At 37.5% G+C, this 23550-nt stretch overlaps 1 protein-coding gene and 1 long non-coding RNA gene across 5 annotated transcripts in view; one reads left to right on the plus strand and one right to left on the minus strand.

Annotated features, from left to right (window-relative positions):
* Positions 1–23550, minus strand: part of col16a1 (collagen, type XVI, alpha 1) — a 76837-nt gene that overhangs the window by 13215 nt on the left and 40072 nt on the right. For 2 of the 4 annotated variants that reach the window (XM_084130681.1, XM_084130680.1), the window contains 31 exons: positions 22844–22882; positions 22611–22655; positions 22293–22328; positions 21566–21679; positions 20790–20825; positions 17439–17474; positions 17209–17319; positions 15997–16032; positions 15824–15877; positions 14853–14903; positions 14678–14764; positions 14519–14554; positions 14316–14423; positions 13952–14074; positions 13475–13528; positions 13336–13377; positions 13159–13194; positions 12440–12493; positions 12291–12359; positions 11476–11529; positions 10960–10986; positions 9089–9145; positions 8908–8949; positions 8654–8725; positions 7657–7710; positions 5911–5952; positions 4596–4712; positions 4370–4411; positions 3309–3386; positions 2787–2831; positions 1789–1833 (listed from right to left, as the gene is read on the minus strand). In XM_084130681.1, coding sequence (XP_083986807.1) covers positions 1789–1833; positions 2787–2831; positions 3309–3386; positions 4370–4411; positions 4596–4712; positions 5911–5952; positions 7657–7710; positions 8654–8725; positions 8908–8949; positions 9089–9145; positions 10960–10986; positions 11476–11529; positions 12291–12359; positions 12440–12493; positions 13159–13194; positions 13336–13377; positions 13475–13528; positions 13952–14074; positions 14316–14423; positions 14519–14554; positions 14678–14764; positions 14853–14903; positions 15824–15877; positions 15997–16032; positions 17209–17319; positions 17439–17474; positions 20790–20825; positions 21566–21679; positions 22293–22328; positions 22611–22655; positions 22844–22882 — 1842 coding nt within the window. The remainder of the gene's footprint in view (positions 1–1788; positions 1834–2786; positions 2832–3308; positions 3387–4369; positions 4412–4595; positions 4713–5910; positions 5953–7656; positions 7711–8653; positions 8726–8907; positions 8950–9088; positions 9146–10959; positions 10987–11475; positions 11530–12290; positions 12360–12439; positions 12494–13158; positions 13195–13335; positions 13378–13474; positions 13529–13951; positions 14075–14315; positions 14424–14518; positions 14555–14677; positions 14765–14852; positions 14904–15823; positions 15878–15996; positions 16033–17208; positions 17320–17438; positions 17475–20789; positions 20826–21565; positions 21680–22292; positions 22329–22610; positions 22656–22843; positions 22883–23550) is intronic. The other 2 variants (XM_084130683.1, XM_084130682.1) reach the window with 1 other exon arrangement.
* Positions 7718–8703, plus strand: LOC311093355. Its single transcript, XR_014608405.1, has 3 exons — positions 7718–7819; positions 7894–7952; positions 8571–8703. It is a non-coding gene; the product is annotated as an uncharacterized lncRNA (long non-coding RNA).

The following is a 23550-nucleotide window of genomic DNA, read 5'->3' on the forward strand; positions in this document are numbered from 1 at the left end:
AAAGAGGCAAAGAGGCATTAGAGAAAGAGCTGGCAAAAATATTAATATAATAAAATCACACAATAATCAAGCTCCTTTTTGGTCTTGTTGGAAAATACTTATGATTTCTCACTGCCTTGCAGTTCAGATCATTTTGATCTTAAATCACAATACAAAAAAAGCGTATACATCTGCCACCAGATTGGCATTTATTCCATAAGCAAGTGTTGAAAGTAAGGGGAATTAATTAATGTAATTTGTATTCCAGAAACACAGCCAAATGATGCAGAGTTATTCTTTTTATTGTTTTTACCTTTATAGTCACGGGACAAAACATGCCTTTCAGCTATTGCAAGCATAATGTGGTGTAAACCTGAGCTGAATACCATATTGGATAATCAACCAGTAAATGCTTCCTGCATATAGATATAACACTCAGAGTATGTTTTTTCTTAATCGATTTGACTCATTTCCCTAAACAAAGGTCAGTGCTCTTTGAACAATTAACAGTGTTTCTAGACTGATTGTTCTTATTTACTAATTTACTTGTTCTAAACGCATTGACCTTAGTTAGAGGAGTTCTTTATTTTAGTACTGTTTACATTTTTGCTGCATTTTGTCTATATTGTTACTACACTATATGTATATATGTAGTACGTATATTAATTGAATATTATTTTACTTGTATTGAATTGTAATATACTAGTATATTTTGGGGTAACACTTTATTTTACAGTGTCCTTGTAACATATGTTACATGTACTTACCATAGTAATAACAGTAAATTATACATAATTACATGCAACTAACCCTCAACCAAATCCTAATCCTACTCTAACCCTATAGTAAGTACATGTACTTGCTTAATATTACTCAGTACTTAAATATATAATTACACTGTAACAACGACACCTTAAAATAAAGTGTAACCTGTTTTGGAGCTAGCTACTCATAGAGTAAGGAATGCTTTTGTTTAATCTTGATTTCTTGGTCAATATGTCAAAACAAATTCTGTATTGTCTGTCTTTCAGTAACTCTCTGAAAAAAAAAGCATTAATAAAAAGAGCTAAGTAAGAGTTAAAAACTAAGTCAAGTTTCGCCCTCTGGGAAGAAAACATTTTTATAGGGTCATTTTATTCAGCTATAGGTCAAGACTCTTCAGGAACTAAATAATGGCTCACTTATGGTTGTCTCTACACATTAAACAGAAATATGAGAGGGAGTATTTGACTTCATCTTTAAATACAAGAGGAAATAAAGCCCCTCCATTGGCTGTGTCTATTGGCAATGCATTTCTGTTATACTCCTTAATCTTGCTGACTGCACAGTCTCCTCAGCGTTTCAGTTATATATCATTCTATTAGTGGATCAATTCCACAGAAACACAATTTGGAAACCATCAGCCTACTGTAAATCTTTATTTACATTTTTTTGTGCTAATAGGAAAAGAAAAAAAAAAATGCAAAAAATCTACACCGCTGAGTTTGTTGTTTCAGATTCGATTGAAGCACATTAAAGAGAATCAGATAATGCTCACAAAGCATAAAGCTGGTCGACATTAAAATAAAATCCATTCTGACTCAGACTCGATTCATCAGTAAGCCCAAATCTCTGCTAAAACATGCTGTTCAAGACGTTGCAAAATAACCTGTCAGCACCACATGTTGGAGAGATAATCGAACAAGCACCACAACAGTACAGTTTTATTTCTATATCATGGAATTTATTAAGGCGCATGAAAGAAGTTGAACTGACATCTTCTGAATGTGTTTGTTTGAGCTGATCGTGAGTTGGCGTGCTTTGACTTACACTCAGGCCAGGGGGTCCTTGAGCCCCAGGAAAACCGATATTCCCCTATGAGAGAAAGATAATAAGAGAGCAACATTTAGAAACATCTTCCTTTATAATGGACAAAATCAATAAACAAACAAGCAATCCTGTTAGAAGTCCCTCGCACCCGCCTCTTCATTTCTCATTGTCATGCAGCCTGTTTCACTTCGTTTTAAACTGAATGTGATGTTAGTATTGAAGTGTGATGAAACTCAACAGAATCAAAAATACAATAAACACAGTAGTATTGTGAAATAGTACAATTCCTTTTTTTAGAACCGCATTTATTTAAAAAATAGAAATATTTTGTAACAATCCAAATGTATGAAATGCATTCTTTCTGAAAAGAGTCATTACTTTGTTTTAAAACAACAACAACAAAGGTTGTGTGCATATACATATTGCACTGTGATAAAAAAAAAGAAATTTTTAAATTAAAGGCCCATATCAAAAAGGGTTGCAGACTCCTGGTCTATAATAAGAATCCTCCCAAGCCATTGCACACAAGTTAAAACGGGCACAAGCTAAGTCTTAACTCTCATTTCCATCTTGAAATTAGGTTAGGCACAGGTTTGGGACTCTTTTGAAAAAAAGTCTTCATTTCTGGGCCAAGCCTGTAGGGGGCTCTCTAACCTCACAGCAAACAGTAGCTACTATGCTGCTTTCCCTTCTTGGTCCTTCCTAATTGAAAACACTGAACCTGAAAGAAAATAGATCGTGCAAACAAACACTGCATCATGGGACTAAATGCTAATGACTAAATGAAGTCATGCAGAACAGTTCACCGTATGCTGCACTTCTGAAACAAGGTCTCAGCACTGAGATTTGTCTCTTATGACATGGGCTGCACTCTGAAAGCCATCTGGGGTCACTCAGTCTCAGTTACTAAGAAAAGATGGCTAAAAAAAAGGGAATCCTGCCAGAAATAGCCTTTTAGGGAGACAATCTAGAGCATAACGGATAAAGTGGAAACTTACCGGGATTCCAGCAGAACCAGGAGGTCCTCGCTCACCTCTAAGACCCTGAAGACACAGACAAGGATAATGTTTTATAGAAAAAAGGGGATATAATGGAAGCAACCATTATAACTGGGTTAGGGGGACACACCTTTTTGGAAAATAATCATTACTGGCAATATAACATGATGACTAAGAGCAAACAGAAGCCTCTGACTACCGGTTGCATCAGCAGTGAACTGAATGAATGTGCATGGTGTAAGTAATCCTACTATCCCTAGCGCCCACCTAACTGGCTTTCAGGAAATCATTTAGGATGATTGGGCGTATATTACATCATCTACTTAATATTCATGAGTCAAGATGATAGGGTTTATAAATGTGTCCCTCCCCCCACCTTTTCAGATCATTCCAAAGCCACTGATCACACAGATCTGGGACTGAATATGGAACAGAATTAATACAATGTGAGTGTCTTATTGGGCTCTTATATAATCTCTAATTGGCACTGGTAGTAATGAAACTGTTATCAGAATCTCTTACCGGTTCTCCTCGGCCTCCTGGGCTCCCTGGGAATCCGGGCGGCCCTGGTGTACCAGTGCACTGACCACTGTTACCCGTCTTAAAACATTGAGCAGACATAAGGGGTTGCATTTAAAAAATGCTTGCACAATTTGAAGACAAAACTAAGTAATGACTTTTATGTAAGGGAACTGCTTTGTGTTAGTACAATGGAATAAATGAACATTTTCAGTTGCGTGGCAATACAGTATAGCTTTTTAAGTAACAAGTTACTTTTTCCAGAGAGCAGCAGTATCGTGTGATATAGCTTCCCTAAAGTGTTCTTTCTAGCATTCTGATTAATTTTGTGAACTGGTTTATTTGGACATTCATGCAAATGAACCGTTTCAAAAGAATGATCCACTGATTCAGTGAGACCATTTGTATAACTGCCTATGTGAACTATTTAGCAAAATGCTGCTGTTCATCATGGTCATTTATACAACAAAGTGTTTTTCCTAGTTAAAAGTGCCCCTATTGTGCTTTTCAGATATTACATTTCATGTAGTATGTTATAAAGCTGTTTGTGAATGGTACAGATCTGCAAAGTTAAAAAAATGAAAGTGAACGCCTCCGGAGCTGAAATTCAGATATGGTAATGGATGTTTTGTTTCCGACGCGTGGTGTAAACGGTAGACCAATCAAAACAGACTGGGCCATCTGACCAATAAGAGCAGAGTTGGCTTTTGGAAAGGAGAAAGACTGAATCCTTTATCAAACCGTTTCAGATGCTGTGAGAAAAGAGGAGATGCTACAATGTATATTATGAGAAAATACATGCAAACCTATTGTTTGGAAGCTTTAAGATAATATAATTAGGGATATACAACAAATATACCTTGAGTAAAAAAACTAAACAAATATGATGAACAGAAAATTGTAACTAAATATTTTAGTTTAAGATTAGGTTATAATATTATAAAGTTAATATTAATATAAAAACTAAAGTTAATATTAAATTAACTTTAGTTTTTATATTAATATGAACTTTATAATATTATAACCTAATCTTATTTATGATATAATATTATCCACAAACTTACGGGCCCACTTGGTGTTTCCTCTCTCTGCAGCTTCTCATAACACTGTAAAGGTGATCATAGAGATGGGTTTAGAAAACTGTGCGCATTAAAACAGTACTATATGTTGTAGTATGAACAAAACCAATGGGTATTGTAGGAAGCGAAAAGGAATACCAAACAGAAAACACAAACCCACACCCTTGTCTGTTTAATACCAATCACTTCATCCATCATTCATCCCTCTCACCCGTTCACATCCTTCTAAGGGCACAGCGCCAGGCTTGCCCTGATCTCCCTTCTCGCCCTTAGAGCCAACAATGCCGGGCACACCTGGTAGGCCCTTGGAGCAATCGCCACAGCCCTCCTACAGTGAAGCAAACACATGTGTTCTCACACTACAAAGAGCACATGAACAATAAATACACAGCATCGACATGCAAATACTAGTGAATAGCACTGATGCGTTGAAGAGTAGTGAGGTTCAGACAGACTGAGGAGTATGCATGAAATATAAACACAGGATGTTTTTGTTAACAGTAAAGATCGTGCTCTCACATGCCAGTTTGATAGAGCAGGAATTAAAGAATCCAAACCTCAGCTCAAAGAATGCACAAGGTTTCAAAGCCAAAAACTAGGGTTTATAAAATAAATGAGTTTTAAATTGACTCTGATCAGAGATATTCTTCTGCCCAAACAGCACACATACGTCACTGAGACATGGGTGAAAAAGATTATTTTTTTTATTTTATTTTTAAACTTTTTTACAAACATTTGATAAACATCTAAATAAAATCTTAAACACCTTAAATGCATCTGCTGAACGGCTTTCAAACATCAGCCAGGGATTTTTAAGCAACATATTGCACATGAGAAAATGCTCAATTTTTATTTAAAGAAAGTAATACTTTTATTTAGCAAGGATGCATTAAATGCATTAAAAGTGGCAGTAACACTGTTACAAATCTATTTCAAACAAGTTCTTTGAACTTTCTAATTCATCAAAGAATACTGAAAAATGAATCATGGTTTCCACAAAAATAGTAAGCAGCACAACTTTTTTCAACACTGATAATAATAATAATAATAATAATAAGAAATGTTTTTTGAGCATCAAATCATCATGAGAAGTATCATTTGAGGCTGAAATTCAGCTGTGCCATCAGAGGAATAAATTACATTTTAAAATATATATGAAATATAATATTTCACAATATTGAAGTTGTAGTGTATTTTTTATCAAATAAATGTAGATTATGTGAGCAGAATGGTAGCTTGAATCAATACATTTGAATCAATACATTTTCTGTCTTAAATTGCAGCACTTGTTTTTGTGCAATGTGCATCAGGGGTTCCCTGCATCATCTATCTATCCACCAAGGGGTATTTGGCGTAAAAAAGTTTAAAGCATTAAATGGCATCAATGTCTTGATGTCGTATGTGTAGTATTTGTATACACATTACTGGATAATACCAGTGTTTCACTGCACATGCATATTAATAATTCTATAGACAGGTGAACACCTGCAGTTAATACAGAGATGCAGATTAGACTGTTTGTTTACCTTGCCTGGGGAAGCTGAATCCTGAGGCAGAAGAATAGGAAGCTGCAAGATGGAGGAGACAGTCAGATATGGTGACGGCATCAAGCATTTTTCATTTCACAACAACTGAATGTGCAATTATCATCAGAAGTTCAGAAGAAAGTGACTATGATGAGACCAAGGCAATACAGTACACAAAGTTATTTTTGAAAGCATTGCTTTCAAGTCTACAATGAAGTTATGATCTCATTAGGTCATTAATAACAAAAATCTCATTTTAATAAGGGAATTATGTTGCATGAAATTATTCAGAAAAAAAAATCTGAGAATAATTTAACATGATACATTATTTCACATTATGCTAAATTTATTAAACTGTCATTTTAAAACAGTTCACTGATTAATTGCATCTATAAACATGTAAATGAAAATGCATTTAGTTATGGTTGAAAATATTATGCTAGTTGGTCATTTACAGCATGGATAAGAAGTTACTTTCACATCCTACTTTTAAAGCATTAGTTTCAGAGCACAAAAGATATCCAGAAAAACGACAATTCCAAACATTCCTATGTGCAACACCCACAACAAGAATTCACGTGGAGTATGTAACGAACCCCCAGAGTATTTTAAAGTATTTGAAGGAATTAAACTCAAATTCCACTTCAACTTGAACCAATGTATTTCATGCACTTGGCCCATTTTGGTATCGAGGACTGGAATATTACTCTAACCACAGTTACCTGAACTCAACCTGAGAGCTTGACCGAGGATGAGAGCGTCGCTCAGATGCTCTTGAAGGTGCTATGAGCATCCAGATAATGATGTGCTTCGAGTACATCATCTCCTCTCACCACTGGATGGTCTGGGCTCTCCACAGCTCAATAAAGTGGTTTCATTCTGGGACCACTCATACCTTATGCAATCCAATTACTTTTAATCCAAACTACTGTAATTACGAGTTTTTAAAAGAACCATTTGAATTCCTGATGTTATTCGTTACTCATTTAATTGATCTATTTAGTGTTTTTGACTGTACAATTTTGAATATTAATGAACTAGCTTTGGGATTAAGCTGTTTGTGGGGTCTGTTTTTTTAGCGAGTAGTTAATATAACATGGTTTAGATCTGATTGTGCTCTGGAAGAACTCGGTGGTCGGATTCTGCTGATAGAAGAGGAGCAGAGCAGAGCAGACCAGGATAGAAGTCCGTCCAAATTTCCGCTGCAGGCTGGAAGCCCAGAGCTCTGATTCCAGGATGGGCCTCCGGCCAGCTGAGAAAATATGCGTGCAGAGAGACGGAGCCATTAATGCCGGAATCCTGCTTTCAACCAAAGATCTAATGGCTCTTTCTGTACGGCAAATAACTCACAGTAATGGCTGCCCTAACCGTAACTCAACACAATGGCAGTGTTTACCATTACACAAAGCCTCGGAGACTGTGAGTTAACACTGAAAGGGTAATGGGACCATCGACGGCCATAAACGACACACTACAACAGAGATGTCGTCAAAGAATGCTGAGCTAAGATGCTTACAAATGCTTACTGGTTCTTTTTTGTATTATAAAAAAAGCTGATGGGTCATTGCTATTGTCCTCGTGAATCACCTCTAGCGAGCTCCGTCTCCCCGCACTGGTTCAAAGACGCCCAACCCGCTCCCCTTCTAACGCAGAAGTCAGCCAATCAGGCTCCTTGACCTGTGTTTTTTTTTTACTGTAATAAAGCTGTTGCACTCCACTAGCTCCTCCCCCTGTCTGGTTACTCACTGCTTGGCCGGGTGGACCCGGTTTCCCTGGTACGCCATCGTTGCCAGGGATACCCTGTAAGAAGGAACTGAGGTTGAATTGGTTTAGCCTGTGGCCACAATCTGGACACCTCCGTCTTCAGCGGGGCAGAGGGAAAGTAGCCAAAGCCCTGGACCCTCTCCTGGTTTGTGTTCCAGCTCGGAGTAGACATTTACATTTTGTTTGCCTTTCTCTGTCTATAATTTTATTTTATTTCAGCTCTTCTGAGGCTTGGGAAATCAACACAACACCAGGTTAAAGACCACTCAGTGCTCACGGTGAGATCATGCAGAAGTTAATTTTCCAGTTTATCAGGGTAATTTTAATGTCGGTGATCTTAAATATTTCCTCATTCTGCATTTGAAACAATACTGATGAATAATACACATGAACAATGGACACATGTTGAATACACCAACCTCACAGTGAGCTCTGCATGGTTTTTAAAAAGAAAAAGCAGCATGATCCCCAACTACTTATTTAATTCATTTATTAATTAAGATTACATTAATAAGTCGTTTTTTTGCGCAATATTTTAACTATACATTAAGGCTTTAAATTTACAAGCTACATTAATACCTACATTTACTTTATAATAACTTTTAAAAAAGCACAGCCATTAACAAAGCACATCCCGGCACTAACCAAAAATCCCAGAAGCCCCTTTAAAGCGTGCAAATTTAACAGCAATGTTTTAACATAGTGCTCTTTTACAAACTACATTACAGTTGCATGACATTATATTTACATTACATTACATTACATTAATGGCAGCTTTAAGTATTAATCATTATTTGCTTAAGTAACATTTGTTTTTATATGAAAACATTTATGGGTGCATTTAAATTTGCTTTAGCTGAAGCTCAGAGTAATCCATGCAGGCCTTCCCAATACAGAAGCCCCACAAAGACAGCAGGATGGAGAAGGAACAGACAGAAAAAGCAGAGGTACACCATGATGCAATCTGTATAATACTCACCTGTGGGCCTGTGATTCCTATGAAGCCCTGGGGCCCTGGGGGACCTGGAGGGCCTGGTGGTCCAGGAGGACCCTAACACACATTAAGCACAATGAAATCATTAGAAGTAAGAAAACGGCCATACATTAATCTTTAAAAGAGTCACATTCTTATGTCTGCAGAAGTCCAATAGTCTTTTTTTTCCCTTTTACAAACTCAAATGGCAAACATTTAAGCAGCAGAAGAGAAATAAAGAGTGAAGAAGGAAGTCAGACCTGAGGACCAGCCTGCCACCTGCTCTCACCACCTGGGACCCCCTGCAAGAAAAGAGCAACCAAGTTCAGATCTGCGAATGACATCGGGTCTCATGATCTGAAGTGAGTGTTTTTAAATCTGAGTGTGTATGTGTGCTAATGTCCTCCTGATTAAGAGCAATAAAATAAATCATTAGCTCACAGGTCCGCCAGTTCCAGGGAACGTATTTTGCAAACAGTTGCACTCTCCTGGTTCACCCTATGACACAGAAAAACAATTTGGTCCAATGATTTCTACATTATCCGAGTAATGATTTCTTCATTATCTGTATTGCTTACTACACCTGATACATTCAACCTACACAAAAAGCAAGCATCACAACTCAACAAAATGAATGTATCATGTTTTTTAATATTATACAGAATGTTTTAGGGCCCTATTTTAACGATCTGAAACGCAAGTGTCAAAGCGCAAAGCGCAAGTAACTTTGTGGGCGGGTCTTGGCGCTGTTGCTATTTTCCCAGCGGGATAAATGACTCTTGCGCCAGGCGCAAATCTAAAATGGGTTGGTCTGAAGTAGCTTCATTATTCATAGGTGTGGTTTGGGCGTAACGTGAAATAAACCAATCAGAGCGTCATCTCACATTCCCTTTAAGAGCAGACGCGCTTTGCTCTAAAGCGGATTCCTATTATAACGGCGGATTTGCCAGACGCGCACCAGGAGCTGTTCACAGCCAAGGAGAGCAACGCTCTCGTCAGGGACGTTGGGGATGGAGAAACCCACCCAAATTAACTTCGGTTAAAAAGGCGTATGATAATTTGGGTAAATGTGTAAGCTAGATGTATGCTTTTATAATAAATTGTCTATCTATCTATCTATCTATCTATCTATCTATCTATCTATCTATCTATCATAATAATAATGTATGATTTGCAAAAATGAAAACTGCTGCTTCTGTGTAGATGAGAGAATCAAAGTGTATGCGCGTTGTGCACACGCTACATTGATTATGGCCAAGCATGCGCCCTTAAAATAGCATATGAATAACATGCGCAACGCGCCACTGACTTTAAACTATTTTTTCCTGGTTAGTGGCGCAATTGTTTTCTAAACCTGCAAAATAGCATGAAGGAACGTTTGCGCCGGAACACGCCTCCTTTTTTGCGCTGAACCGCCCAGGGAGCGCAAGTTCATTCCCTAGTTTAGCGACGTGCTTCTGTGGAGGGAAAAGCGCGCTTTGCGCGGGTGCAAAATAGGAATGATACATGCGTCAGTGTACAAAGTCAATTGCGCTGGGTGCAAGATAGGGCCCTTAGTGTCTAATATAAACAATATCCATTTTATTGTTTGATTTTTGCTTTTTGACAATAACTAAATGATCATTAGACTACAACAAAACATAATAATATAATATGCATTATGTATATGTGTGAACATACTGTACTGTATATATGACGCATATATATAACATGCATGTGTCCTCCTAACATGCATGTACACACACACACACACACACACACACACACAGTGTGTTGACAACATGACATGATGTCGGAAATACGAAAGGTTTTCGCTGTAGAATTCTATCCTGGCACTCGACAGGAATGACAGAGCACTTCATCACACTTAGGAGTAATATGCATCATTTGATATCAGCTGCCACTTTCCTCTGTGTTTAGACAAATTAGTCTGGGAGACAGCAAAGGACATTAAAGAATGAAGCATTTCCAGGCCTTTGCTTTCGAGGTCTCTCTTTCTCATCTCCCTCACGCTTACTTCCTTTCTCTTTGATACTCTGTGATGTTGTCAGATTACAGATGACAGCTGTTATATTCACCAATTAATAGTCCTGTTTTAGCTCGAGGGCATTTTGAACTTTTTCAGCACTGTCAAACTCTTCTGTCAGACTTTTGCATCTGTTTTTGTCTCCAGGGTGGACACATCATTGTGCATACAGACGGTCGCTCTAAACATTACTCCTCCTATCCCTCGTTCTCTCCACACACACACAATCTCACTGCTTTGGGGGAACTCGAAATCGCCTCCCCAGCTCACTGATCCAGACACTTACCTTGTCACCCTTAGGCCCAGTGAGTCCCTGAAAGACAAGAAGAAACACACACACAAAGGCTCAGTTAGACAGTGTTATTGTGTGTAACTCTCCAGGGCCAGCGAGATGAGTGTGGATCGGGGAGGAGCAGCGATAGGTGACGTGATGCAAGCAGACAATGTGTTGCTGTTAGGGATCCAGACAGAGTCGGATATGACCCAAGTCTGTTTCTGGATTCGCTCCTCAAGCTCTCTGTGACAAAGCCCCAGGTGATTAACATCTGATGCAAGAACAGACAACGCTAACTTTGCTTTTTTTTAATTAGACGAGCTCTGGCAAGACAACAAAATCTTGTTGCTTTTGTCTTCGCAGTTTATGGAAGTTCCTTCGAAGCCATCTCTAGACGCCAGAGCAATGAACACTGGACAATATGGTTGCATGAATTTGTTAATGATGCCACAATAAGGGAATAATCTGGTGGAGATGATCAAAGGACTGCTGGAGAGGAATGAATGAATGAATAAATAAATAACTTACAGGACTCCCATCCTGCCCTGGTATTCCAGGCGATCCTGTCGTACCATTCCTACCCTGTGAAACACAATATATAAAAATCATTTACTGGCTGTGTCTTACTCCACTCCTGATTTCCCTTATTTTTACTGAATCAATACATTGTGAACACAAGGATTAACAGCATCAATCTGAAATATGCACTTATCTTCCATTATTATGCAAAACAGATAAACAGCCAAAACATTATGACCAGTCACAAGTGAAGCGAATATTGTTGATCATCTCATCTGACTGTGTCAGAGTAATGGCAAGGATTGTGGGTTGCTGTTGGTCAGCAGTGGTGAGAATTGACCAGCAATGGGCAGAGAATGGAAGTGGCCTCTATAAGCAGGATAATGCACCCTGCCACACTGCACACATTGTTCAGGAATGGTTTGAGGAACATGATGAATGAAGAGTCGAAGGTGTTGCTCTGGCCTCCAAATTCCCTAGATCTCAATCTAATTGAGTATGTGTGGGATGTGCTGGACTAACAAGTTCGATCCACAGCGGCTCCACCTCGCAAACTACAGGTCTTGAAGGTTCTTCTGCTAATGTCTTGGTGGCAGATACCACAGGACACCTTCAGAGGTCTTGAAGAGTCCATGCCTCAGCGGGTTTTGGCAGCAAATGGAAGACCAACAGCATATTTGGCAGGTGGTCATAATGTTTTGGCTCATTGCTGTACATACATAGTGGCATTTAAACATTAAATTGTTACAATTAAGAGAGGCAGAAAAAAATAATGTCTGCCTTCCTGGCTGAGGAAAATCATTCTGTGCATGTCATGCTCTTACCGGAGGTCCGATTTGTCCTATTCCCATTGGCCCTTGTGGCCCTGGTGGCCCCATCTCTCCTTTTGAACCCTATTGATATCAAGCAATACATTAGGATAATAGTGAAGTCCGTGTCCAGTGTTTCTTTTGGCATTGCATTGGTATTCTACCCTTTGACCCGCTGGTCCCATCGGCCCTGAGGGTCCTTGACGTCCTTCTGGACCCTGTAGGACAAACATTACAGTTTTCACACTTGTTTTTTACATGTGGTGCATATTAAATAGGCCTGTTTTTATTTATTGTTGTGATTCATACACTACTGTTAAAAAGTCTGGGGGTTAGTAAGATTTAGTTTTTCTTTTGTTAAGAAAATAATACTTTGATTCAGCAAGAATGGATTAAATTGATCAAAAATTACTTTTCTTTTGAACTTTCTATTTCATTTCTATTCATTCTATTTCCATAAACATATTTTTCAACATTGATAATAATAAGAAATGTTTCTTGAGCATCAAATCAGCATATTCAAATGATTTCTGAAGGATCATGTAACACTGAAGACTGGAGTAATGATGCTGAAAATTCAGCTTTGCCATCACAGAAACAAATGACATTTTAAAATATAAGTAATTTAAAATAGTAATAATATTTCACAATACTACTGTTTTTACTGTATTTTAGATCAAATCAATGCAGCCTTATTGAGCAAAAGATACTTTAAAAACAATTACCAACATCAAACTTTTGAACGGCAGTGTATGTATCAGATAACAGTAGACAAGAACAAATACAGACAATTCAAAGAGAACAAAAATCTGCTAATTTGCACACTCAAAGGGCCAAATCCATGTGTGAACACCAAAGAACAAGATACTTTTTGTGCACTTACAGCAGCTCCGGGAAAACCTCTAGGTCCCTGCTCACCCTGAGTGAGAACATCAAAGCATCAGAGAGGGCTGGTGCATTCGACGAATTATTTAAATACAACCAAGATATTTGTACATTTCACTAAAAATAGTATAAATAGTAAAGTTATTCTGACTGATTACAATAGCTGTTTATTCACCTGCAGTCCTGGAAGGCCAATACCTGCAGGCCCAGCATCACCCTAATGTAATAAACATAAGCATCACTCCACAGTCACTCTTATAACTTTGGCACACAAATGTGACTGATGTATGCATTAGTCAGGTTTGTAACTTTACCTGACTTCCTTTGAGCCCCGGAGGTCCCTGGACACCAGGTGGGCCTAGTCGACCCTACAGAATGAAGATTATAAAGAAAGAGACCAGATTTTGCAAGATGCTGATTTTTATAGATAGAAGATTTTATTTGATAGAAGATTTTTTTTAATTTTTTTATATTATGATATTAAATGCCAGATCCAGTTACATTTGTATTAACTGCAACCAAAATATAACATGAATATTTCATTGAACTCTCAAATCAATGATGGAACAACTTAAAGTCAGTATTTTAAACATTACATATTTTACACATCTGTTTAATGGCATCTACTAAGTACTATGAATATTAATCAAAGAAATATATTTTCCCTAGTTCAAATAAGTTACAGCACATCTCTCCTCAACAAGATGCATGATTTGAAGTAAATGTAGCACAAACTGTGTGCTCCCAAGTTTAATATTTGGAATTTTGCATTTGTACAGAAAAATCTGCACCTGTTTCCCTTCTCGGCCCTCGCCTGGCAAACCCGGCTCTCCTCTCTCTCCCTTGGGTCCTGGAAAGCCAGCAAAATTGCCATTTCCTTCAGGGAGTGATGGACAGCTGTCACACGCGTCTCCCTGGCGATACAGACACAGATGCAATAAGAAAAGACAGAATGTTTTCAAATCGCAACGGAGATCCCAGATGGTCAAGCGTTCTTATCTGGTGAGATATTTTTGCCTTATACATGAGTCGTATAACACCTTAATTCTAAAAGTGTAATCAATTATATCAACATGATTAATGATTATTCAAAAATCCTGTGATGGCGCATAATTTAAGGCAATGTAATTAATATGTGACCACATGATCAATGACCTTTTCTCCTTTTAGTCCATTAAGGCCGTTCCTGCCTGCCTCTCCTTGAGATCCTGGGGCTCCAGGTGTCCCAGCCACACCTGGGTCTCCCTGTAAACCCTGATCACCCTGCACACATACAAATGGTATTTAATCCCTAGAAAAATCCCCCATATTGTTAACACACTATTATTTGCACTGCTTTAAATAAATAATGAACTTACTTTCTCTCCTTTGAAACCTTGAAGACCTGGTGGCCCCTGTTGAGACAGCCATTTTGAAAGCAAAGTCAGTGGGTTTTAGGCTCCTCAAATTAAAAAATGAACAATAATATACTGAGAACCCCTTCCTATATAGAGCGAACATAAAATAGTCATGCTTACCTGTTTGCCCTCAATTCCTTCCCCTGGGACCTTTATCGTAGATGGGCCACTTCCCACCTCAGATAATGCAATGATTTGGCAGTCTCCCTTTAATAGAAGGCACATGTGTACCATGTAAGCACATCTATACACTTCTAATGAAGAAGAGAAAACCACAGTAAAAACATTTACTTACCTTTTCACCTTTTACACCAGGTGTTCCTACACCAGGTTGGCCAGGATCCCCCTGTAAAAAATTAGGCCACTAGTGAAAATGCTTCTATTTTGGACTCAATTTAATACATTTTTAATAACAAATTCAATTGCCAGTATAACAATTTGAGTGATAAGATGATGAACATAAAATTAACATGGGTTTTAGAATCTCACCCCCCGTTTCACAGACAAGGCTTAAGCCTAGTCCCAGACTAAAATGCATGTTTTAACTGAAAGCAACATGCTTTTTATCTTAAAATAAGTCAGTGCCATTGTTTTGTCTCAAGATGCACACCAGTGATGTTTTTTTTTTCAAAGGCAAGTTTGTAAAAGCTTAAATGTCCTAATTGAACTAAGGCCTAATCCTGGCTTAATCTAAGCCCTGTCTGTGAAACCAGGCCTTAGTTTTTTATTTGGTTTGTTCCTCTTTTACTTAAATAACAGTGGAACTCAAGCTGAATTAACTCCAAAAAGTTCATTTGAGATGATCAAAAGAGTATCTTGCATATTAAATTCTTCAAAAATATATATATTATATTAAATAAATGTAATATAGAAAATCATTTATGATTTTTCTTTTTCAATATTTTTTAAACCCCACAACTTTCAAGGTTCAAACAAATGCAGATTTTAAATGCAGTCTCAGATACCTTTCACAATTTTGGCTTGGTTAGTTTTTGAAAGAAGTTGTTTCTTATGCTTACTAAGGCTGCATTCATTTGATCAAATACAGCAATATAGTGAAATATTATTAGTTTACAATTGTATATGAAATATAAATTGGGTAGGTACACTAAACTCATCTGCACAGTCTTTAAGCAATTTTAATTTTAATTGTATTTGTTTCTTCCACTATTTTCACTGTTTCTGTGTTTCCTGGTTCTGTGAGGTTCCAATCGAAACACTTCAAAATGAGTGCAGAATAACAAACTCTGAGTTGAGCTTTATCACCTGGGCTCCTTTATTTCCATCTTTCCCACTTGGCCCTCTTGGACCAGGTTTGCCCTAAAAAACATTAACATCTGCATCTTAATCTAATGTTGAGGTCAGTCATAAATCACAGATGCAAGTAAAAAGAAAACACAAATAAAAATAATAAATATGAAAACAAAATAGTTACTTACAGTTTTCCCCTCCTTTCCTTTGCTGCCTGGATTCCCCTGTAACCAAATTGGAAATTGGACAAGTGGATAAACATATCAAACAGAAAAAAACTACTGTCACACATTAGTGTTTCTAAAATTACTATATTATTTTATAATGGATTAGCAGGCCACACAAATTCTAGATTGTTTCCCTTCAATAGTTAACATAACTATTAGAAAAAATAAAAGGTTCAAAGCAATTCCATTGAAGAACCATTTTTATTGAACTGTTCATAAAAGAATCATTTTTTCTTAGTGTGAAGAACATTTTAATAATCTAAACAACTTTTTACCACTATGAAGAACCTTTTGTGCAATGAAAATGTTCCATGGAAGTTAAAGTTTCTTTATAGAACCATTAGCCGCTTTTCCACAGTCGGACTGAAACCATTCTCATTGCTTTGCTTAACCATTCCATTAACTTGTGGGTTAGCCAACTATGCTGAGAACGGGTTTTAATACGATGCTGAACCAAGCTCAAGTGAAAACTTACTGTTCTTAGAACGTTCGGCCCGATGGTGGAAAAGTTGACGCCAATAAAGCACCTTTAATTTTTAAAAATGTACACTGTAGACATGCACAATGGCTACCAAAAGTATTTGGACACATAAGCTACACTTTTATTGGCATCAGAAAACAAATGACGCTCAAAGTTTTCTCAAAGCTAAGTTTTTGCAATTACTTTTAACCATCTGGTCCCAAGGTCATTTTAAATGGATGTATGAAGTCAGTTTCTCTCCACCCAGGTGCCCTAGAGAGCAACCACAGGTGTAGTTCATCACATTAATAGAGATGTTCCACTAAATCTGACAACCAACTTATTTTCGTGAAATGCTTTCTCCCTGTACATGAATATCAAGTAAAACAAAAGGAAAGAAAAAGAATAGTGCATATTAACATACATGAAATGACAGGCACTGGTTGGTTAATTCCCCAATGTGTCATTACAACAACAAAAAAATTAAAAGCATTAGTGCCTGAAGCGTATATCTGAGCCAAATGCGTAGCCTGCAATTATGCATCAGCCAATATATACATCCCTGCGCACACATATGCAACCACTGAAGTGGATATCAAAAACTGTTTGTGTTGTAATTTTCTGCACTTCAGGACTTATGGGAGGAAGTGATGCAGAACTTTTAAAAATGATGTGTGCTAGCTGTCAATGAGAAACCACTCAACAACATTCACCTGCTCTCCTTTCTGCCCAACACCTGGATCTCCCTTCTGTCCCTTTTGATTCCCATTCAACAGGCCTGCTGGAATATCTCCAATGTTAGGGCAGCCGGAACATGGTTCACCCTAACAGAACAAAGATGGCAAGATATTAAGAAAAGTTGCAAAATTAAGTTGCAATGTCAAGTAATTCACAAAAAGTGAACAGATTCTTCATCTTTCTCGACAACATCTGGCAGACACACCTTTTCACCTCTGGCCCCATCGGCTCCTGGCTCCCCCTGAAAGATAATCAGTTTGTAAAAATAGCTCAAACTCTGAATTAAATTTTCAGTGATTCAGCACTCGGGAATTTCTCCAACAAAACTCTCCAACAGGAAGCAGCTTTTTTTAATCAAGGCATATTTCATTGTCTGTGTGTGTGTGGTCATATTGTGAAGTTTGGATTGGTAAAACTAAGACTAAAATAAGCCAAATAAATTAACTAATAGCTATTTGTCAGTGCCTAGTCCTAAATAAGGAAAGAAATGTCCATAAAAATGCAAATAAATTAAACTTCAGAGCTCAAAACTTTCTTCTAAGTCCAAAAAACAAAAACCCACACACATTGAAAACTAAGGACCAGACTCACTAAACAGGGCAAATTAGCATGAGACCGCAATCCCATAAAAGAGCAATGGAAGTGGAAAGTTCTGTAGGGGATCTACTAACAATGTGCAAATGAAAGGACACAGACGCAGCCATTTCATTTCTATTACGACCAAGTCCACCAATCTACCAAGAGAAGTGTAAATTGAAAACAATGTGGCTTGGCAAACAATATGTTCATACTGTGGCATTTTAAATAAATTAACACGAGTGGAGATAATTCTCTCTGTCCTCTGTGGTGTCTCCTCCTAGCTTAACTATTGCAGCCATGTCAAGCACAAAATGCTTTAAGTCCCCTTGAAGTCATTAATCATTGTATCCCTTAAAGGGATAGTTCGCCCAAAAATGATATTTAAGCCATGATTTACTCACCCTCAAGCCGTTCGAGATGCATATTTCAATCTTTTTTCAGACGAACACATTTTCAGTTATTTTAGAAAATGTCTTAGATCTTTCAGTGGTTATAATGTGAAGCAATGGGGTCCAGCAGATTCAAGTCGCAAAATGTGCATGCATCCTTCACAAAAATAATCCATCCGGCTCCAGGGGGATAAACGAAGGCCTTCTGAGGGTAATCCGTGCAGTTTTGTCGTAAAAATATACATATTTAAAACTTTATAAACGAAAATAACTGGCTTCCGGTGGCGGTCGGTGCGCGTTCATGGAGATGAATGACGTCATGACGTAGAGCGAACGTAGAGTTTTGTTTTGCTCTGCTCTCTGGCTGCGCTGTCACGCTCGTTCTACGTCACGACGCTTCCTGCGCTACGTCCTACGTCATATGTCAGCAACCATCTCCATGAACGCGCACCGACCGCCACCGGAAGCCAGTTATTTTCGTTTATAATGTTTTAAATATGTATATTTTTACGACAAAACTGCACGGATTACCCTCAGAAGGCCTTCGTTTATCCCCCTGGAGACGGATGGATTATTTTTGTGAAGGATGCATGCACATTTTGCGACTTGAATCTGCTGGACCCCATTGCTTCACATTATAACCACTGAAAGATCTAAGACATTTTCTAAAATAACTGAAAATGTGTTCGTCTGAAAAAAGATTGACATATGCATCTCGAACGGCTTGAGGGTGAGTAAATCATGGCTTAAATATCATTTTTGGGCGAACTATCCCTTTAAGACTATGAATATGCAAATAAGCCCTGCCTCCACTCACTCAGAGATCCACTTGATGATGATCACAAGTTGACATGATTGGTTACAATGTAGTTTGTGACGTCAGAAACACCAGCGATTTCAAACAGCGTTTTTGAGACTGTCTTTGGTTCACTGCAGTTTTACGGAGAAAATACACAATAATGGCGTTGACTTATGAATTTACACATGGTTTGTCTTAAAGGTGCACTGTGTAATTTTTAGCAGCATCTAGTGGTGAGGTTGCGAATTGCAACCAACAGAAGTTACGGTAGCCGACAGGAAAAGATGTCGTCTGAGACATCAGAGAGTTACCAGTTAAGCAATGAGGTTTCTTTACAAAGATAAATTAAGAAATTAGGTTTACTTGATTATCCAGTATTCAGAATGTTCAGTGTATTTCAGTGAATGTTCAGAATATTCAGTATTCAGAAACGATATGTCACTGTGAATATTATTGTTACCTGCTCACCATTGTGTCAGTGTTTTATTCGCTGACTTTAGCTTGCTTCTTTGCACGAAGAACAACATAGTAACGAAACGCGTATGTCCGGTTAGGACTACTGTGGAATGTAAGGGGACCCGCGGTGTATGTGGATAGAAATGGCTCATTCTAAAGTAATAAAAACATAACGGTTCGTTATGTAAGGTCTTTATACACCACTGAAAACATAGTTATGTATATGATATTGCATTTCTGTAAACAGATCCTCCTAAATATTACACAATGCACCTTTAAAGCATATTAAAAACACCACATAGACATATAAACAATATTAAAATCTTGATTTTGACCACAGGGGGACTTTAAGACATGCTGTTTTTGGGTGTTAAATAATATGGGTGCAAATACCAGTAAATTGACTAGTGCAAACCTTAGTAAATTACTTTGTATGATTAATTAAAATGTTCTCCACCCATACATTTTGTGTCTGAAAGGGAAACTCCTATATATGCATATGCAATAAGGTCAGCCGCAAAAATAACTGTGTCCACGACTTTTCATCACTCATTTTTCACTGGGTGTCTTCAGTAAATCCTGACAGTAGCTGGCGCAAGCTGTTAAAAATGGCTCATTATAAAGAAGTTTGCGATGTAACAAGAATGAATACATTAACACATCATTGCGCATTTACACATCAACAACAGATATAAAGTGCCCTGGTCAGTAATTAAGTAATAAGAAGGAAGTTGGATACATACTAATAGAAGTGTTGTTTCTAATTTCTCATGCAAAGAGGGTATTTACACTAAAGCCTGAAATGTAAAGTAGCAAAAACAGCCCAATTAATTCTATGGGTCAGAGAGAGGGTGGAAAATGGTAACATAAGCTAAATTATGACTAGTTTTAGTGCAAGAAATCTTGATTAACATTATAAGTGGACCTCATGGGAACAAAATAAGATGATTGAAAAAAGAACACAAAAAGGAAAATGTGAGTGGAATTTGCCCATGGAAAAATAGCCTTCTTGGTGTTAGAGTAGTTTATTTTTTCATCCAAAAGACTGGCTGGTGTTAATTGTAGATGATACAAATTTAATCAAAAGTAATAGCATATGATTTGAGGTACTTCTATACAACAAACGGTGCAGGACACACGTTACATGCTGAAGTTTAATACTGAAAGTTTAAGGGTTTGTTGGAATATCAAACAGTAAGTAGGAGCGATACTGTTAGTGATGCTTACCTTAGCAAGCACATGAATTAAGATATTCCCCCTCTATTCATGGATATATTCATGTGTTATACTGTGTTTCTATGCAGTAAAAAACAAGTAAGCAGTAAACACACACCTTCTCTCCTGATTTGCCATCCATTCCTGCAGGGCCCTATGAAAAGAGAGCCATATGAGTATGAGCATCAGTCTCCCTAATCATGACACTAATATCATCCTAGCTGACCGCAGCTTCCCCACTGCCAATGTCCCGCGTTTGCACCCTGTCACTTTCTGCATCCCACGCTCTCACTCTCTGTCCCATAACTAGGTATGAGGAATAGATCGTGATGGTATTGGAAATCGTTACAGAGAAATACGAACAAGCGCTTTGTATGGTATGCCGCATAGAATACTTTTTTGTCAGAAGAGAATGGAGAAATTTTAATGGGATAAAAATGAAAGGGCCTTTACCGTAGTCACTGAGTAAAATGGAATCTGACGTGGAAAGTGGTCTAAACTTTGAGGGTGGAAATGTTTCATGGATGAAAAGAGAGACCTGAAGGTCACTGAAGCTATAATGAACCATGATAGAATATCTGTTCACTCATCGAGAGGGTAGTAGAATGGCGACAGCATTTCTCATTCAACACAACAACAGCAGGCGAAAAATACCTTGCTGATTGTTGGCTTGTTTCATCGAGCTTGGCAAACACAAATATGGCGGGCCCACTGAGGTGAACAGCATCTTTTTGCAATGATAAATTGCCTACCAGGCACAGATTTGAGTAATAGAATTTAAAAAAAAAGTTTCAGAATGCTACACAGAGACATTGAATCAAACATAATGAACTGCTTTTAGCTTTTTATGATAATCACAAGCAGTTTCTCGAGTTGGTTTCGGAGTAAACTCACAGGTGGGCCTTGTTTTCCTTTGCCTGGGGCCCCTGGTTCTCCTTTAGGCCCCTGCTTGGCCACGGTGTTGCCAGACTCCGAAGAGATCGCTGGACATGGTTCACACGGTTCTCCCTAAGAAAAGAAAGAAGCATTTTCAAAAAATACAAATTCTGTCATCATTTACTCGCGTTTTTATTGTTCCTAACCTGAATGACTCAGGGTTATTAACGTTAATTACTAAAAACATTTTTGTTAATTGAAACAAAGCTAAATTAAAACATAATTAGATGAAAAACTTAAAAAATTGTCATTTGAAGCACTAAAAAAAACCCCTGAAAACTGAATATAAAACCTAAAATAGTAATATAAATAAAAATGACAAAAACAAATAATAAAATGATAAAAAAAAAGATTAATTAAAATGAAAACTGAAAATAGCTCAAATAAAATAAATTGTTATCTTTTATTTCATTTCAGCTAACAATTCTTTTATTTCAAGTAACAAAAGGGTTTTTCTATGAAGGGAAAAAAAAATCATATTGGACATTTGTGCCCCATGCAAGAAAGAACGTAATATGGGAGTAAATAATGAGTAAAGAATTATATGGTGAACTGTCCCTTTAAATAGAAAATAAAGCAATAACAAGCAAGAATATTCATTGTGACTTTCTGTGAATTTTGAGCAGAATCAACATGCAATAGCAATTTTCATGCAGAATCTGAAATTGAGACTGCTTTAGCTTACCTTCTCGCCTTTATATCCCGAAGGACCTCTCGGACCCTGTCAGCAAACCAAAACACGTCAATGGGTACGCATGGAGATTAGAACCGCAGAAGCTCATTCAGTTGCAAATGCAAATTATGTGCTGATAGCTCCAGTGGTAATAAAACTAATTATGGTGCTGATGATAGTAAACACATTTTGTCCCTTACAGTGACAGAACAATCAGGATAGTGATAGAAAATCAGGATAATTAGCTTCTTGCGTATTAGCAATTCAGCACACACCATCATTTCACACTGACATCTCTCTATAGGTCAAAATGAGAAAAAATGCACTTACAGGATCTCCAGGCTGTCCGTCTACACCAGGTATCCCAGAATCCCCCTAGACATGTACAGATTGTTTTGTTATTAGCACATATGAAACTAGATGGGACACATTGAGGAAGGAAATGGTACGTTTACATTAAAAATAAGTTAACATCTTCATCACTTTGGGGTCAAAGCAAGAAAACATCCCTGTAGTTCAGTCTCAATAATAAAAGATACTCTGGTATGTAATGGTAAACATACTTTCTCCCCTTTAGATTCTGCAGGTCCACCAGGGGGCCCCTGTGAGAAAAAGACAAATGTTTAAGGTACTGATTATTACACTATAGAGTGGTGCAGGGATTACGTATTTTTGTAGGCCAAATCCCGGAAACGAGTTAGCATTTTAGCACTTGTGGTTCCATCGTCCTAAAGTCAATGGGGTTTTTTTATGGATTTTTGGTTAAATGCTTGGAATAAGGTGAATACAAGCTACGTTTTATTCTACGAAGAGGAAGCTTAGTGATGGTGACGTTTAAGTCATGTGACCTGTGGTATAGTTCGTTTTGACTTCTGCCGATTTTGTTTACGCTTCAAAATTCATAAAAGTTGTGTTCATTTGTGAAGATTATCACATGAACAAACTGTGTGAGAATCATAAGCTTTAGTTAACAAATTATGGTAACACTTTATTTTAGGGTCCAATTCTCACTATTAACTAGTTGCTTATTAGCATGCTTATTACTAGGATATTGGCTGTTTATTAGTAAACCACATATTAATGCCTTATTCTGCATGACCTTATTCTACATTCTTAATCCTATCCAATACCTAAACGTAACAACTAACTCTCAATAAGCAGAAATTAAGAGTTTATTGAGGTAAAAGTCGTAGTTAATAGTTTGGTAATAGTGAGAATTGGACCCTAAACTAAAGTGTGACCCACATTAGGTGTTAATTATTTAATTCTA

The sequence above is a fragment of the Abramis brama genome, assembly GCF_963993115.1.
Source record: "Abramis brama genome assembly, chromosome: 12".
Taxonomy (NCBI): domain Eukaryota; kingdom Metazoa; phylum Chordata; class Actinopteri; order Cypriniformes; family Leuciscidae; genus Abramis; species Abramis brama.